The following is a 19,151-nucleotide window of genomic DNA, read 5'->3' on the forward strand; positions in this document are numbered from 1 at the left end:
AGGGAGTTTCTTGATCTGATAAAGAAGTGAAGAGTTTCAATATCAGGAGGTTCTACTGTGATGTCATCATGAGCCTCTCGTCTCATTTTATTTTAAGTTTTGTTTGTGTTTGGTGATGGATATGCCTCATCACAAATACACAGGAATATGTTCAAAGCATTAACATCTGCCACTTTAAGTGTAATTTACACTGAAAATAAAGTTTCTCTACCTTGCCATCTGCCTGTTAAAATGCCCATTTCTTTATGCTGATGCTTAACCTGTGAATGTATTTCAAATGTCTCAAAGTATTAGTTATATACAGAACAACAAATCATCTCTAAGCCTGACAGTAAAAGATAATCATTTACACTTAGGTCAAATATTTGTCCAAATGTTCTTGTTCTGTCCTCAGAGACTCCACATCAGACCATGTACACGTACATTTATGTTGACAATATATGTCACCATATATATGTCACTATATAACGCTGGAGAAACCTGACCCAGAAAGTCTCAGAAAAGAAAGAGCCTTAAACCCACTAAGATGTTCTTCATTAAGGGATTATGGAGCTCTTTTAATCATCAAGATGCTGATGTGAGATATAAATATCAATATTTCCTTAAAGTTCAATAGGAGATTTTTCTTCCTAGGTGAGATGTGAAGAAAGTAGATGGTTAGTTGTGATAGTCAGAGCATATATTTTGCTGCTCTGAAGGATTTAATTTGCCATTTTAGTGAATATCTACACTATATTGTCACCTTTAATTGTAGCCTCTTGAATTTGTCTCCTAAACTTAGCTTTCATAGTTCTCAGCTCAGATACACTATATGGACAAAAGTATTGGGACACATCATGGTTACAGTTAAGATGTCCTGTTCACGCTGATTAAAAATATAAACATCAATATTTCCTTAAAGTTCAATGGGAGATTTTTGTTCCTCAGTGAGATGTGAAGAAAGTAGATGGTTAATTGGGATAGAAAATTATTATTTACAGTCAGAGCATGAAAAATATTTTAGAAATTTAGAGGTAGAACATTTAAAATCAGTCATGGATTAAAAAAACAAAATCAATGTTGAGAGAAATGAAGTAAAAACCATCTCTGAGGTGTTTTGGAAGCAAATAATTTAAAGAAAACTAACCAGTGCAATGATATTTATCCCAATATAAAACTATATTATGACATTTGTCATTATTGTTTTATATCCCAGACCCGTTAGAAAAGAAACACCTGAATTCAACATGTCCCAGTAGTTTTGTACATATAACGTATATCTGGACCGAATTCAGAATGTGAGATTTTGGTTACATAACACTGCTCTAAAAAGAAATGTGATCAAATACACCCATGCATACATAAACATTCACCGGCTTCAAGAGCGTGTTGAAATTGTTGTTTTCTGTTTCACTGTTCTTGGTTTTACTGAGGCAGTATCTGCACAGAATCGGTTTCCTCCTCCCTCGCGTTATCGTAACTGCCCTGGCCGGGGTATTATGGAGGGAGGCAGGCTGGAGGGTTGTGTCTGCCGTTTTGTCTGCTCTGCCGTAACATTTTTAAGCAGTTACTTCCACACCACTTCTTTCATTATGCTGATCTGTGAAGTGGAACGTAACGCTGGCGGAGTTGAGAGGTCAGGGGCTCCCGCTGCCTAGATACATACAGTCTAATATTAGAACATTTCCTTGATTTGTTAGCAGCATCTCTGCTGATTCCACAGCACATGGCAACAGGCCGACCAATAGGATTTCAGGAGAGCACTAAGCCCCTTGCTCTGTATAGCAACAGTGGCATCCCTCTCTTATTTATTTATATAGGAGGTTTTTTCCCACCGACTCATTTCCATGCTTCGGTCCCCCCACTGAGCATCCACACACACTGCTCTCAAACTGTGAAAAAGAGTTGCGGTGTGAAGAGTAGTGTCTCTTCTCTTTTATCTGTGTTTTATCTTTCCTTCCTCCCTCTATCCTGCATAAGATTCCAAACCTACTTCTTTTTTCTTTTTCAAGATCTTTTCCCATTTATATTTTATGTGTTTTTATGGAGCATTCCAAAGATGAGAGGAGGTTTTTCTGTACTGAGACAGGGCATGCAAAAGTAAAATAAAAAAAAAAACAAAAAAAAAACAAAACTGTGCAATGTCTTGGAAGAGGTACGATTTTCATGAAGAGACGAGATGTATCGGTGAAGAGGAGAGGGAATACCCTGAGGAATGGCATCGTGGGAAAAGGTGGCACTGGAAAGGATTGGACAACAACCAAGTGGAGAGGATTTTTAAAGATGGAGAACACGGGACAAGAAGCCGTACAGGATAGGAGGAGTGTGGGGGTGGAGGGACATGCGATGGCGTGAGGACCGAGGCCGGTGGTTGGTTTGATCTGAGCCACGTGTGCGTCCGGCGACGTCTCTTCGCAGCTTCATGGAGGTCAATGAAATATTGGCTTCCCCTGCCACCCGGTTTTCTTCTGTCCTGGACCAGGTAGGTGTGTACTGTCCCATCCTGCTCAGCTGCTTGATGATGTTTCATTTTTTCAGGCTGTGTCGACATTATTTACACCAGAAGTTGCCATTTTGAAAGTTCGTTGCGTGCAAAGCCTCGGTTTCTTTTCGTCATTCACAGCTTAAATCCTAGACGATGGAAAGCTTGAAGGTGTTGGGGAAATATGGCGTACATAAGTCGCCCCGTTTTTGGGATGCAACATTGAATCAATAGGCAAGACTATACCTGAAAGACTAAAATACATTTTTAGTGGACGATCACAGTCAGTAGAAATAATAGCGTCGTCATCATAGGTTCGATGTTGGATTGAAGACTCCAGTCCAACACTGAAAATCCGACATTTTCAGTTGAACGCTGCCATAAAACTTAACATCGGAGACTCCAATTTTGCATTTCCACAATTGCTTTTCCTTATAGGTTCCATAAGCCAATGAAGGCAAAGTCATTTTACATCTTCTTGACTAGTTTATCAATTCAACAACGAAGTTTGGGAGATTTTTATGAAAAAAAAGAAACATGATGCCTTGTGCTGAATGTATGAAGTAAAACAGCTGCATCATGACAGATTGGATACGTCATGAGAAAATGATGGACAAAATGATCAAAATATTACTTTACTTTCCAGCATAGATGAAACTCAAACGGGACACTATGTTCTATGAACAGCACATCAAGGCACAAGGACTTAATGGCTGCGTCCCATTGGAAAAATTCTTGATGTTGACGCCATTTCCTATCGTTTGGGTGTTGATCGGTAATGTTGTATTATCCGATATCATCCGTTTTAAAATTAAGAAATTTTTTTCACTCATTTGTTTTGAGGATAAAAAATGTTAATGGAAATTTCTCTAACAATAATAAATATAAAGCAAAATAAAGTCACCATGTCAGCAGTGCAACATTTTACATTTGATTTCTTACAATTAAAAGACATTAAAAACCATTGCTAGAGATATATAAAGACTTTTAAATAGATTTCAGCCTTTTCAACAGATTTTTAACTGTAAGCACTTGCACAGCACTTTCGATATTTGACAAACTATTTTTTAAACTGTATGTCTGTGAGTTAATGCCACTAAATTTCCTTCTAGTGCGCTGTTTCTTTTACATGTCGTTAAATGACAATATATAATCCATTGTAAAAGTCTTAAAGTCAAGGCTGAAAAACAGTTTTTGTACAATATGCATTAGAGCAGCTATGATCCTGACTGATTTTATTAAACCCACTTCATTTGGATTAATTATACTTAATTAAGATTTATAAGTATTTTTCTTCCCAAAAGCTGGACTACTGATATATTTATTCTCAATTTATTAATTTCATGTATTTGTTGAGCAACAAACATTGGATTGGTTACATATGATGAGTAGCAGCTATTCAATACAGTAATGAGACATATTTCCTAGTATTTATTTATAAATCACTCCAGTTTAATGTGAAAACTGACATTTCTAAAATACTATTAAAATGAACTTTCATTAATTGCTTAAAAGGCATTTTAGCAAAGTTTTGTTTTGGGGTTACTCTTGACCCAAAGATTATTTTTGTCTGCAAATGTGGATCCACATATCTGTTATCACGCTCCTTGATTATTAGGGATCAATACTGACCCTGACAAAACATGGATCCTAATTATTTCGCTTCAATGGAGCAGGCAACAAGCCATTAGAATAATACAGCTGACATCCAATGCCGTCTGATTAAATGAAATAAAGATGTGCAGTTTTATCTCAGCGTTCTTTAACGCAGCCTCTGTTTGTGCCTTTTTTGTTTTAGGTGTTCTGAAATGAAGACATGCACAAGTCCTTAAGGAAGATATCGAACAGTCATGCTTCAGTCTGTCACTCTCCAGTGGGTTTGCAGTACAATAATTAGTCTCAAGGTACCTATGAGGCAGACGTTGAACTCCCCAGCTGTTCGGTTACCCGCTGTGGTTGCGTTCAGCGGCTGTTAGGTGAACCCCCGAGACTGCGGATTCCAGCTGATCATTGCTGGCACACAGAAATGTCATTGCATTGCTTGGTAACTGTGGCAGCACATGTGTTAAGGCAGAGAAACATGCTCTCCCTCCACAACACCGGGCAGCCATGAGCCCGGCTCAGCCCCCCTCCACCCTCAGCCATGTGTGTAACATTAAGCTGATAGTATGTGACTAACAACACCTTGGCATCAAGCATCCTGCTGCTTCATCACCTCAATAAAACCTTGCCGGACAATTCAGTCTTATTTGTGAAAATGGCCGAGGAGGGTTTCCAGTTCGGAGCGTTGGACAATGATGACTGTGCAGAGGACAACATGCACCAGCCATCTGAAATCCCAACGTCACAGCTTGCATCCCTCCATCTCAGGAATGAGGATGTGGTCATCAATGGGCACAACGACCAGATTGGAGATAATCCAGTATGTTCTGTGATGACGTCTTCACTGCTAAAGCAATCACAACAGCAGATGGGCCAATCCGAGGCTACGAGGCCTGAGCCTTCACCAGCAGACCAAGGTAACAAACTACAACACAAACGCCCCGCAATATCAATGTAATAACACTTAAATATGTGAGAGATTATGTCATTTATAACTTCGATTTTTCTACTAATGAAGTCCATTTCCATTAGATCACTGGTTTAGTTCTGTCAACTCTTTACCGACAGGTAACAAACTAGTTAGCACTTTTATGAACTAATAAATCACTGGAAAATTAATTCTGATAATGTAGTAATTATCAGAAGTGTGACTCTTCCCCGGTCTCACAATTTGATTACGTTTCATCTGCATCTAAACGTAGCACATTCTCAATCTAATCTGGAACATGTTAATGGCATATGGGCTCTTGTTCAGCAATTAACGCAAGCAAGTTCTCGCGAAAGACTAGATCAGATTATGCAACATCATCTCTTCAGTGTAGGTATCTGCGACCCACCTCAGTATGTGAAAATTACAAAAATTTAAAAATTACGTATCTCATTCTAAATATTTCATCAAGCAAAAATGTAATCATTGGTTTCACAGACACAGGGTTTGTTTGTTGATTTTATGTAAGCTATCTTTTTAGTTGTCAACCATTTCTACTGATTTTAAATGAAATGTTAAAGTGACGCCCTCAAAACATTTGTAAAACATTTTAACACTGAATTGAGTTTTTTTCTGTCATTTTAGTGTTTTAACTGTCTCCCAATCAGTCAGTATTTTCACTGTGATATGAAATGCATCACAGTACAGTTCTGAAAACAACATGAATGGGGGAAATAACTTTATTTACGTGCCGTGTGTTTGCATTCAACATATAAAAAGTTGACCTGATGAAGTATTGAATGCATGTGCAATGAATTCACAACATTTAACCAGTTGGATGAAGGTTCAGCTTGACGTCAGTTACCTTCAGCTGAATTCATGTTAATCTAGTGGCAAATACGACAGCAGTTTGATAATTTATCACAACATTTTTTCTTCATTCTTGTGTTTTTTATAGGTATCAAATGTTTGGTGTTTTTTTTGTACGATTAGGCATAGTTTTTTAAGCAATTTGTGGCTTCTTATGAGGAGTAAATATATTACAGAGCATTTTGATAATTGGGAAAGGCAGCACTTACAGTTAAAAGTCTGAAGCAGGATTTGCAGCCTATTTCACATCATTTTGTCACGACCATATCTGTGTACAAAATGTTGAAAAGCAGCGGATAAACATCCAAAAAACTTGCAAAAGATGTCCACAGGGGACCGGGTACAACTATAAATATAAAATGCACACACTTGAAAACCCTCGGCCTTCAGTCCATGCCAAAGTTTTTGCACATACGGACGGATGACAAATTGGCATCAAAAAAGGTTGAGAAACCCTGGTGTGGACTGAAGGCCAAGGGTTTTCAAGTGTGGGCACATTATGTTTCTCAAGCTTTTCTGAACCAAGTCCCACTAACGGCATCATCAGCCTACTGGGGCCATGCCCGAAAAAATTTGTGGGACGGGGATGTACTTGTACAAGTAACACAACGGACGTGTATGTGGAGGACGTGGTGGGTTATATAGCTCTGTAGATAAAGCTGTGAGAAGGTGAAAGTGGGCTCCCCTCACCTTATCATTGAGTACCGGCTGCCCTCCGAAAACAAATTTTTGAGGGGTGGGGGGTGGACGATTTCCAGACACCCCCGCACAAGGACCTCAATCCAGACCTCAATACATAATTCTACAACAAAAAAAACAAAACAAACTACAAACAAAAAGTTAAGGATATTTTTAATTTTTGGGCTATTTTTTTCAGTTGGGATTCTTACACCGTGCTTTTTACTTTTTTGTGTGTGAACTAAATTGAAACACAGTTTTTTAATGACCAGACATAGTTTTATTTACAAATGGCAAAAATGACAACAAAAATAACAACAAAAAAAAAAGAAATATCCTTAATGTTTTGTTTGTAGTGTATAAGTAATGTGACAGACCTGTATGTGGAGGACATGTTGATGAAGCTGTGAGAATGTAAAAGTGAGCTCATTGTTGACTACATACTGCCCCCCCACCCCCACCCCAGTTGAAAACCACTGGTGCACGCCAAAGTTTTTGCACATATGGACAATGAACTGATGACAATACCCTGCAGCAAGGGCTGAGGGTAAAAAGTAAAGTACTATTTCCTCTCAATACACTTGCATCCATAGGACCTTTACCTGCAAAGAATTTTATGTGATTTGTTGCTTTTTGAAGCTACGTCTGCTTTCTTAATTACGCTACAGTATGGCAATATATGTAAAATTCATACAACATGAGGAATCTAAACTGAATATCACTCAACAATGTAACCACAGAACCTCTGTCCGTTACCAACATTGTATTCCGTATCTAAAACACATGTAAAACTGCACTGATATTTAACACTACACCTCTACCTCTGTTTTCCTCTACGGTCTGTGTGTGTTATGTAGGTCAGTTGCACACATTTTAAAAAGTTACACTGTTGTAAAACCCGTAAACAGATCCCTGAACAAATGCTTCGCAAACTCCCAGTTATGGGGGAGCAGCTGAAGCCACATAGTTTCAAGGGCTTAATGGTTTTATGATTTATCTAGATTCAGAATTTATTAGACACAGGGCTTTTATTGAGATTTTGAGCTGGGCAAGTTTTGACAGAGCTTTAGAGTGGCACTAAGTTAATGAGTTCGTGCCCTTTCTAATTTTACAGCAGCATACATATGATTCCTGAAACATACAGCTCTGTCCACAGCAGCAATTTAATGCATCTCCAAACATGCCATCACAAGTGCTGAAGGGATGATTTACATCAACTGCTAACAGATCTCCTCCCTCCGCACACACTTTTCAATGCATGTGTGCATAACCACAAACTGATTAACATGAAACAGTTGACACAGAATGTATTTGATCCCTTAAGGACATACCTGACAGGTTCTCACCTTTTGCCAGCTTCTCTAATGCCACATTATCACACAGGGCAACAATAAACACAAACAGGACCCTCAGCTACAGTCCTTTAGGCTGACATGGCATCTTGCTGCAGACAGCTGTTGTTTGTTAGGCGAGGCGAGGTGAGGCGAGGCGAGGTCGAGCACTAAGCAGTAGTGAGTCTGGCTGAGTGGGCCTGAGTGTTGAGGAGTGCCAGTTCTGGTATTTTAGGCAGTCAGACAGTGTCACCTGTCAGCAGGCTAGTCTGGACAGAATCTCACACGTGGTGCAAGACTAAGCAACACAATGATATATCCCTCTGGAGTCGATACTGGGCCGCCAGTGTGTGCATAACAGGAGGGAAGTGCATAGACAGACTGGACTGCATTGACGCTGTGAGTAAAACTGTTGTGCTCATCGTTTGATGTTCGCAGAGTTCTTGGAGGCAGAAATGGGCCAAAATGACCATGAGGCTCAGGGCGACACCCTGTCCACGTTTCTGCAGGATTTATCCACCACGGTTGATCAGAATGGTGCGTTTCCTGCCCTGAGAGCTAAGGACGGAGGTAAACAAAAAGTCTTGGTCATCTCTGTTTAGGATCAACATGCACTGACTGTATAAACTAGGGCAACAACTGCTGCTTATTGTCAATTAATCTGTAAGTTATTTTCTTGATTAACAGTTTTGTTGTTATGAGAAATAACAAACCACATGATGACCTCCTCAGGTGTGGAATTTAGTCCACAGTGGAGAAAAGAACCAGACAATTTATAAAATTGGAGAATTTTGATTGTTTCCTCTAAAAGAATTACACAAACTGATCAAAAACATTGACAATGACTGTGATAGCTGATAACTAATTGATTAATCAGTAACTGCTGTAGTAGTAACTAAACACAACTACTTTCTTGGGTTACTTTTGAGTCTATTTAATAACTGGACTTTCTTTGGAATAGTCAGATCTGCAGACTTGACCCTCCAAACTACTGCCATTTGCCGTTACTTTGTTTTTTCATTACCTCTATGATCAGAACTTCAACCCAAGAACAGCATAACCAAAGCAATGGCAGCATGTAACTCTACCACCGAGGACAACCAGCTGTCTGATGCAGAGTGGTACTGGGGCAACATCTCCAGGTATTTACCATGTTTATGTGATTATGTAGAGCATCAGCTTTTGGGAAGATCTTTCTTGCATGGTTCTATTAGTAACATCAGACTATACTTTGCTCATCCAGAGAGGAGGTAAACGAGATGATGAGAAATACTCCTGATGGAACATTCCTGGTCCGAGACGCTTCCAGTCGGGTCAAAGGGGAATACACTCTCACCCTAAGGTAAGTCTTTTTGAAGGTTTTTGGACTCAGCTGATGGACAACACGAAAACACTGACAATAAAGCTACTATAAACCTTTACTTCAAAAGTTAAGTCAATTGTTTAACCTACGAACTGCCAACATTAACTCTGCATTTTGTGAGAAGCCAATATGGTTATAGCTAAGTCAGAGATCAGTTATTCTTTCACGGTCCAACTATGTCTAGTCTGGTCTATCTTTAGCTTTCTTCTTTGAAAGTATAAATTTTGTTTTATTGGTCTCCAAGTCTAACTTTATACAATTCCTAGTTTGAGTCTAATTTTAGAAGATTCATGGCAGGCAGACTAGTTTACAGATAAAGCTTTGTTGATAAGAGTTTGGCGCAGACCCCGGCTGTCTGCAACATAACACCTAGTCTACACAGCCATGCATCTCACGTCCGTCTGAAGGAGTGATACGCTCTACAGTGTTTACCCACCAAATGTGAGATCAGCTGTTTTTCAATTTTAGGTTGAGTTTTTCTGACTTCAGGGTGTTTCTACACATCTTTTTGTATGTAGTGTCAAATGCATAACACTTAAATGACTCAACAGATTTAGGCCTGGCCACACTCATATGGAATATTTGGCAAAAACTCTGATTCATCTGTATCTATGATGATGTCACACCTCAGTTTTGCAAAACCAAATGTCTTGAATTTGGTCAACATTATCACATTGCTCACTGGGTTTTTTGAGTGAACAAACGCTTTCCTTACTTCATTAGAATCGCCTTTCCTTATATGGGACATAGAAGTCTACATATTTGGTATAACACGACTCACAACCAGTGTTTTCTTGGGCTTTCATCGCCTTTTATTTTAATATGACACGATGGAAAAACTCGTCCTTGTCATGTCTACACGAATTAATCACAAGTACTATGCTGACTGCTTGTTCCTTAAGTAATTGTATATCCTTCATGAAATGCCATCCTGGACCCAAGCCACATGATTTGACCACACATTTCACACCACAACCACAAACCACAAAAAGAAAAGTTACACTTTGATATTTGCAGAAAGGACGGTTCCAACAGACTGATAAAGATCTTCCACCATGGGGGCAAGTATGGCTTCTCGGAGCCACTGGCGTTCCCTTCAGTGGTGGACCTGATCCAGTACTACCAGAATAAATCACTGGCCCAGTACAACTCTAAACTGGACACGAGACTTCTCTACCCCATATCCAGATACCAGCAGGTTGGTTTATAAAGCTTGTGGCTGTTTCTATCCATACAGGATTATACATTGCAAATAGCGACTACATAAACAATTTTCTTTAAATTGTACTGAGCTAATGATCTTCACTCAGTTGCAAATGTGTGTCAAAGGGATGCAAACATTTTTTTCTGGGTTTTCCCTCCCACATTATTAAAAATTCCAAGACAAACTCATGTAAATCAACATCAGGAGCATAAAACCTTTAGTAAAACTTGTACATCTAATAGCTGGAGTTTGTCCCCAGTGAACTTCAAGTTTTGATGTGAAGTTGTTTTTAAGATGTTTGTGATGCTTTTCCCAATCTTTGTAGACATATATGTTAATAGAAATGGTCCACAAAGATGTTAAACTGTATATTTTTTATTCAAAGAATGTCAAGTTTTCTTATGGAAGGACCTGCAGACTTCATAACAACCAACCTCGGTTCTGTTTGGGTTCTATTATTCTCCCCTAGTTTAACGAAGACTTAAGATCTCTCAAAAGTAATAGGAGACCCTGGACTTCCTGTACCCTGGAAATGTCATGATACACATCCTAGTCCAACACTTGTTGTACTTAACTTAGATCAAGTTCAATGCTGCCTGCCAACTAATTGCTTCTGCATTTCTGCCCATTCGCTAGGTTTCAATTGAAGTCGACATAAATGCAATCGGAGAACAGCTGAGGATATTTCAGGATCAATACCAGGAGAAGAGCAAAGAGTACGATCGCTTGTTTAAGGAATTCAACCAAACATCCCAGGTATAGTGATGCTAGCTTTTGGAAAACTTTCCTTGTTCCTGAGTATGTCAAAACAGCCTTACTTCTCTGGTTCTCCATGTGATAATTTACAATTTGCAAGTAAAACTCATACTGGAATTAGGTCTTGGGTACAATGGCTCAAAACAACTGTTTCAAGGGGTTGGTGTTATTTCTTCAATGTCAAAATAAAGATTTGTTTCTTTTCTGCAAAGGAGCTGCAGAGCAAGAGGACGGCCATTGAGGCTTTCAGTGAAATAATCAGGATCTTTGAGGAAGAGTGTGAAACCCAAGAACGCTACAGCAAAGAATACATCGACATGTTCCTCACACTGAACAGCAGCACAGACACTGAAAAGTAAGTTACAAACATACACTAATACATGTTTTAACACCATGAGTGAAAAGGAAAGGAAATTCAGAATAATATTCTTCATCCACCTCTATGTTCGTAGGATTCAAAGCAACTCTGATGAGCTGCAGGCAAAGGTAGAAGAGATCCACAACAGCAAGAAGAAACTGGAGGATGAGCTGAGGACAAAGGCACTGGTTCATACAGAGGTTGACAGAAAAATGAACAGTTTAAGGCCTGACCTTGTGCAGCTCAGGAAGATCAGAGACCAGTACCTGTTGTAAGTCCAAAAACACACACGGAACTTATTTTGTATCACCAATACTGCGACTAATTTCTCTCTATCTACTATCATGTTCAACACAATGAATAATTAATGATGCCAAAATCACAGTTCCAACCACTTTTGTTACCATTACGCCTGTGTTTTACAGCCTTGGGGTCGGGAACCCACATGGGGTTGCCTGGAATTCAAATGGGGTTGCCTGAAATTTCTAGCAATTGATAAAAATAACAATAAAAAATCTTACTAATAAAAAATATATGGTGAGTTTTGAGAGAGACAATTACAATACATAAAAGACATGACAAACTGAAGCTGAAACTGAAGCACTGTGGTACTGTTTATCATTCCAAATGTTCACTGTGGTCGGTTTCAGATGCTGCAGCTTTTACATAATTCATAGTTTGAGTTCTTGTTTGTTCAGTATTAATTGGCAGCCTTGTAAATACAAGCTGGGCTGACTGTACATGTCCTGACCAAGGAAAATAAAATTCTCACTTTGTGCAGTAATCTACACCTGGCTTTTCTGCCTCCATTCAGAATAATATACATTATAAAGACTAAATGTCGTCTAAAATTAACGGTTATTTGCAACATAGAACAGCAAACTATTACATGCTCATAAACAAATTAATTTTAACAAAAAAATGTCTCTGTTTTGAATGTCTGGGGTCGCCAGAAATTTATGATGTTAAAATGGGGTCATGAGCCAAAAAAGGTTGGGAACCACTGTGTTACTCTGTTGGATGAGCACATAAGATGCCATGAGATGAAATCTATCTGAGATATGGCTTATAAATGTTAATGTCGTAAACAGCTGTCAAATACTGACCACACAGCTGAGTTGTAAACTTAGAAAAATCAACCAGCTGCTCTACTGTTGTGGTTCTGCAGAATGTTCACTTGTCACTGATGGGAAATCTCCCTCTTCAGCTCAATCCTCTCGTTTTCGTTCCTAACTGAGTTGTATATTCTATGCTGACATGGCCAATTCATACCTCATTCCTTTTTCTTCCATCTGGATTGGCATGAAAATATTACAATAAAAAGATGTGTAAAACTCTAAAATCCCCATATAGCAGCTGTCTAAGTGGAGTTTGTCCATGTTTCAGATGGCTCACCCAACAAGGCACTAGGCGGAGCCAGATTAATGACTGGCTCGGTATCCGGACTGAAGAGGAAGAGTAAGTATCCGATTTATCCACATCAACTGGGATCACAGATTTTATGTTTATAACTGCTTTTGTGTCAACTTCCAAATGAAGTTTTCTCTGAATTTAATCTTTATTAAGAGATTTATCACCATTTATTATATTATCCTATGCATTTTGCATTTTCAGTGTAAATCAGTCATTTTCTTATATTTAATTCACTGATCATGTACATGTGGTGATGTCCAAATGAATTTTCTCTACATTTAAACATCCTAAGGTGATTTATAACATTTTATGATTTTAACCCATAACGACCCAGTGCTGCTTTTGCTTTTTTTTTCCAAGAATGATTTTTGTCTCTATTTAACATTTCGTAAGTGATTTATCACCCTTAATTATAAAATTATCCTCTGTATGTTGTTTTTGTGTTTTTTCCAGTGAAAATCTGGTAAAATCAAGGTTATTATATCAAAACAGAAAAAAAATGAGAAAAAGTGATTTTTTTCCCCCAGCAAATTACATCATTAACTGAACATAAACCCAATGTGCCCATCCACCATCACTGATCCAACTCCATGGGTTTTACTGGTGAATCAATGTTGTAGAAGATGAGGGTGTTTCATTGTTCACTATGGAGCCTCTGAACATCCAAACGGGTCATATCTGATGACCGTGAAAAGATGACAAACTGCATTTTACATCAATTATTTACATGGATTGATAGGATTAGTGAATCAACAGGTATTAAACAGCTTAGATCAGTAGATGCTTTTGCCCACTGGTGGTTGTTTGGGTCTTTAAGAGTTAAAAGAGGAAAACATTTAATGATTACAGTAGATTCTGCAGCGTATTTCATTATACCTTCTTAATCAAATCACTGCTAGTTGCACATATATTTGGTGCATATAGTCCTGTTAAAACAAACTAATCAAAAAGTACCACTCTGCTTTTGTGTACCAGCCCATACACCCTGGCGGACACCACCCACCAGGAGGAGAGGAGCTGGTATGTGGGTGACATGAGACGGAAGGAGGCAGAGGAGCTGCTGAAGGGGAGGAGGGATGGGACGTTTCTGATCAGGGAGAGTCAGACCCAGAGAGGCTCCTTTGCCTGCTCTGTTGTGTGAGTAAATCCACATTTACAAACTGTCTCCTTGATTTACAGTTTAACCTGAACTCTAACTAGATTTACATTAAAGCTGTTTCATTAAAGTTTTAACCAATAAGAACTGTTTGATAATACAGTATATATATGGATGTGTCATAAAGTGTAATACCACTAACAGCCACTGGAGGCTGACTTGGGGAAAAAAAAAATCTGCATTATATTTACTTTACATTGCATTTTCCCACAAAGAATTCAAGTTTCATTTACTTTATGTAAATCATTTGCACTGTAATAAGAGTTTAGGTTTAATAGAGTGCTGTGATGTGGTTTTGATTGACAGGTGTGGTACACAGACTGGAGTTTATTCAAGGAAATATATTTTATTGCTTCTTTTCCTTCTGTAGACATGACTGTGAAACAGTCTTATATAACCAGGTCTATCTCCATAAACTCCACACTGTTACCACTGTGTTAGTGCTGTAGATAGGTCTGGCACCCTCCACGATCATCCAGGAATACAAGGGCTCAAACTTAGCTGAGTGGTTAGTTATAGGGCAGTTGCAAAATAGTGTCAAGAGAGAACTTTTCTGGGTAGAAAACATGCACATGTGGAAACACCTTGTGGTATTAAAATGACTGAACCCCTACAAAACAAAATGCCACATAAAAAGACACGTGTTTGTCTGAACTTTGTCATGTAGTGAGGGTTGTTTTTTATGTGGCTACACAGAGGCAGCAGAAGGAAGTAGACTGAGCACCCTTATTCACCCTTCACCCTTATTCCAGAGGGTATCTCCAGCCACTCAGACCACCTAAGAGTTACAGGAAGTTTACATTTAACAATGACATGCCCATCATCCCTCACTCTTTTCTAGAACCACACTTCCATCCCTTTACAGTCACTTCTGGCTTCACCCACTCAGCCTGGTGTCTCTCTTGTCTAGAAAAGCACTCGTAGACTGCAGACCTCCGCCAAGGCAGATCAGTGCCCCCCCCACCCCCGATCACCACCAAAATTTAATCATTTCTTCCTTGTGCCAGCATCAACATTTCCTGAAATTTTCATCCAAATCTGTCCATAACTTTTTGAGTTATCTTGCACACAGAGAGACAGACAGACAAACAAACAGACAAACCAACGCCAATAAAAACATAACCTCCTTGGCAGAGGTAAAAGAGTTGCAGATTAAATTGTGTTCATTGATTTCAGCTCTACTTGAGATGATTCATAAGTACAAAACGGTGCACTTGTTTGTACTGTACTATTTCAGTTCAGACCCTTTGATACAATATGGAGATGTACCGAACGAATACATGTAGTCTATGTGAAGAAAATAAACACTCAGGAAGCAGGGTGGCCGCAAACAGAACCCAAGTGCAGGGTTTCCCCTATATACATTCAGCAGCAGCGCTGCTGCAAAAAATAAACAAGAAAAGCAGTCGGAGAGCGCAGACCTCCGCCAAGACAGATCTGCCCCCCCCCCCCGATCACCACCAAAATGTAATCATTTCTTCCTTGTGCCAGTATCAACATTTCCTGAAAATTTCATGAAAATCCATCCATAACTTCGAATTATCTTGCTAACAAACAAACACACACACACACACACACCAACACACAAAGCAAAGTGATCACAATACCTCATGGCGGAGGTAATAAATAAATAAAGACTTTATTCAGAGGCTGAGGCACCTATACGGGGGGTAAACATGACAACAGAGAGTATAACAGAGGCACAGAAGCCAGGTTGGATGTTCAAAGCATGATAAGTTTCACTTTTGGTTTTCTGTAGTTACAGAGTGCACACCCTCTATACCCCTTCACTGGTCTCCTTCACTGTACTGAAAACGTACCGAACCAAAATTTTTCTGTACCATTACATCCCTATTCATAAGCCAACTTCATCTTCACTGTATGGTGCATAAAGCATATTCACCAGATATAAAAGAAAATGCATATTTGACTCGGACAGTAAAATCATGTAAAAAATTACCGTTTCTACTAAAATCCTGACTCGTATATTTGCCTAAATAATAACTCAAACATTTTCTCAGCTGCATGTTGAGTTCTAAGAGTGTCTGTTTTCCTGTGTTCCAGTGTGGACGGGGATGTGAAGCACTGTGTGATCTACAGGACGGCCACAGGTTACGGCTTTGCTGAGCCCTACAACCTGTACTCGTCGCTCAGAGAGCTGGTCCTCCACTACCGACACACATCCCTGATCCAACACAACCAGCAGCTGAATGTAACCCTGGCCTGGCCCGCTCTCAGCCAGCAGTCAAGCTGAGAAACACCAGCACGCCACGACAATGGCGCTTTCCTAAAGCTTCACTTTAAACGCCCTGAAGATGCACCCATACGGACCGTGTTAAGTTCAGACAGAATACTGGTTAGTGTTGTCATCATTTAAGACACTTCACTACAGTCCCAGTGTTCCATCTTAGACGTCTGTGATCCTGCACTACTCTGATATCACTGACAACAACAAAGTGTAAATGAACAGTGGACAAAATGCTCCTAAATCTGCCTAAGAAAATAATTGGAGTGACTGGGATAAAATATGTAACATGTGGATTCAATAGTAAGACATACAACTACAGAAAACCTACTTTCTTCAAAATAAAACCTCAGAGTACTAAGATTTATCTAGAAACATTTATAGCGACAACTTCAACCAGACATGACTTGTTGCTTTTACACCTAAACAGCATATTCGATTTTTTTTCTGAAGAAGCACAAAAGAAATCATCAATACTTTAGCACAATGAAGTTTTTCACTCATACCTCATATTAGTGACTTCATCTTTCAGTGTCTAAGGATCCAAACTGATGCTCTGTATTCACTTTTTCAGCTCTGAAAAAGGTCACTTTGTAGCATCATTCCAAAGCACACAGACAGCTTCACTCCACACTGTAAAAAAATCACTGCAGCGGTGTTTAGGGTGCTTCGGGGTAACTGAGCTCAGGATGGGAATCTGCACTACCTAGCAAATCTCAAATCTGCATGTCGGCTGATGCAGACACTGAGAAAAACACACAAGCACTTTATCCAAAACCAGACGAACAGAGACCGGAGCTGCAGACGGGCGACCATGAAGCCAAGTACACATTTACTAAACCGACGCTGCTAGGGATGACGTTTTCATAGGGACGCATTCATTCTGCACTTTTTGTTTAAGAGCACAAAAATACTAAAATACCAAACTCTAAATTGAAGGATTCAGTTCTGCGTCCAGACGTGGAAAATTAGTTTTATGTTATGTCACACGTTTAAGAGAATTCAGATGGAATATTTTAGAAAATGAGACAAACAGTGAAAACTTCCTTTAAATATTCCTCGGTGCACGTGCAGGTATTTACTGTGAAGCCGTAAATGTGAGGTTTAAAGCACATATAAATCTTTCTGAATATGAATTTCTAATAGTTTTTGTTTAGAATCAGTGATCCAGCAGCTTTAATAAATCTCCTGGAGTCTAATGCGAGGTGTTCGGGTTGAAAAGTGCCTTTAAGTGCTTCTGTTCCAGTCATAACATTTCCCTTTGTTTTCAACTCATGGCTGGTTTTTTGCTGGGTCTTTCCAACGCTGCTCTAAATATACAGCAGTGGTTGGACACAAGGCTACAGAAATAAAAGTATTATCGAAGGTAGATATTTTCTCATAGCTTATTTTGACAAATCATAGATATTTTTCTGATTAAATAGACTATATTTGACCACAAGATACCTCCTTGAACTTACATCACACTGACATGACACCATTGTCCGTATGTTCGACTGTTACATACAAGGTTTTCCAAAATCTAACATCAAAATAATGTTTTGTAGCTTTTTGTTTATCATGGTTATTGTCAGATATTCAACCATAACCTTTAGTGTAGCTAAACTAAATAAAAACAGTATGAAAATAGAACCATAACTGCATTAAGCTATTACTGCCTCGAATTGTTAGACTCAAAAAGTAAAATAAAAACAACGGCCACTTGACTTTTGGAGGCAAGAGAATCCAGCGAGAGTGGACCAAATAATTTAACATCATGCACATTTAAATTAAGAACTGTTCAGACAGGTTTAGTGGCTAATCTGGGACAGGATTAAAGCTTTCAGAAAATCTAAAATAAATCATATCCACTGTTGAAGTAAAATGTGTTTACATCTGAGGCTCTGGTCGGTAGCGGGGCCTCTGTCTGATTATGCACTTTGTGACTGGAAATGAAGCGGTGCTTGCGGGTTACACTCAATCACTGATCATTCAACTATTTTCATAAGAAACATGCAGCATTCTGTAAGAGCAGTACTCTACCAACATGTGAGGGAATGATGCATGCCATCACTGTGTAAAAGGATAAATAGATACATAGATTTACTGATATTATAGCTGGGTATAGTTTTGATAGACACCAGTTTTGGTAGAAATGCACCACCAGCTGTAAGACCTACTGTTACTGTTACTTTGATAGGTTAGTCGTATTCTGTCAGCTGTCAAAATGTATTGCTTCGTCTCTATACTTGGTGCTAAACGCTTGTTGCTGTGTTTTTCTTCAATGCACTTCTAAAAATCACACTAGTCAGCCAGTGTTAAGTGGGACTGTGACTGTTCTGGCACATGAAATAGAAAAGTGTTCATGTTGGATGCGGTTTGGTCTGGTCTGAGGTACTCTACTGGTGACCACATGCGACTGTGACGTAGAGAAGCAGACATAGAGTATTAAACAGTGCAAGAACATGCAGAAGTGCGCTGCTACTACAGTGCACGCAGGATATTTATTCAGTTATTTATTCTGTTTCGCTGCCCAGAGCTAATAGAATCTGTCCTTCCTGGGCCAGATCAAGCGGTGACATATTTCCTGTTCAATAGTCTCTGTGTTTACTAACTAAATAACTTATCTCCATGTTTAATAAATGTATGAATAGGTCTCAGTAAGTACTTTCACATGACACATGTTGCAATTTACAGAAATAAAATTTTGGGGTAAAAATACTTAAATTACTGCTACTTGACACCGGAACTCAAAATTAACATCTTTTTTTTTTTTTTCACTTTACGCAAATGTACAAAACATGCTG

The 19,151-nt window shown here is 38.9% G+C and overlaps 1 protein-coding gene across 2 annotated transcripts; it reads left to right on the top strand.

Moving 5' to 3' along the window:
- Positions 1-1,823: 1,823 nt before the first annotated feature.
- On the top strand, positions 1,824-18,032 carry LOC115417461 (phosphatidylinositol 3-kinase regulatory subunit gamma-like). 2 transcript variants are annotated; one of them, XM_030131394.1, is made up of 12 exons: positions 1,824-2,465; positions 4,260-4,980; positions 8,309-8,440; positions 8,907-9,012; positions 9,114-9,212; positions 10,251-10,431; positions 11,074-11,193; positions 11,406-11,548; positions 11,646-11,822; positions 12,938-13,009; positions 13,940-14,101; positions 16,185-18,032. In XM_030131394.1, exons 2-12 carry the CDS (start codon positions 4,719-4,721, stop codon positions 16,372-16,374), a joined length of 1,644 nt encoding a protein of 547 aa, XP_029987254.1. In that variant the 5' UTR covers positions 1,824-2,465; positions 4,260-4,718; the 3' UTR covers positions 16,375-18,032. The 2 variants fall into 2 exon arrangements, with proteins under 2 accessions (XP_029987254.1, XP_029987253.1); XM_030131393.1 differs by having other exon boundaries at positions 1,824-2,461.
- The last annotated feature ends 1,119 nt before the right edge of the window (positions 18,033-19,151 follow it).

The sequence above is a fragment of the Sphaeramia orbicularis genome, chromosome 4 (genome assembly GCF_902148855.1).
Source record: "Sphaeramia orbicularis chromosome 4, fSphaOr1.1, whole genome shotgun sequence".
Taxonomy (NCBI): domain Eukaryota; kingdom Metazoa; phylum Chordata; class Actinopteri; order Kurtiformes; family Apogonidae; genus Sphaeramia; species Sphaeramia orbicularis.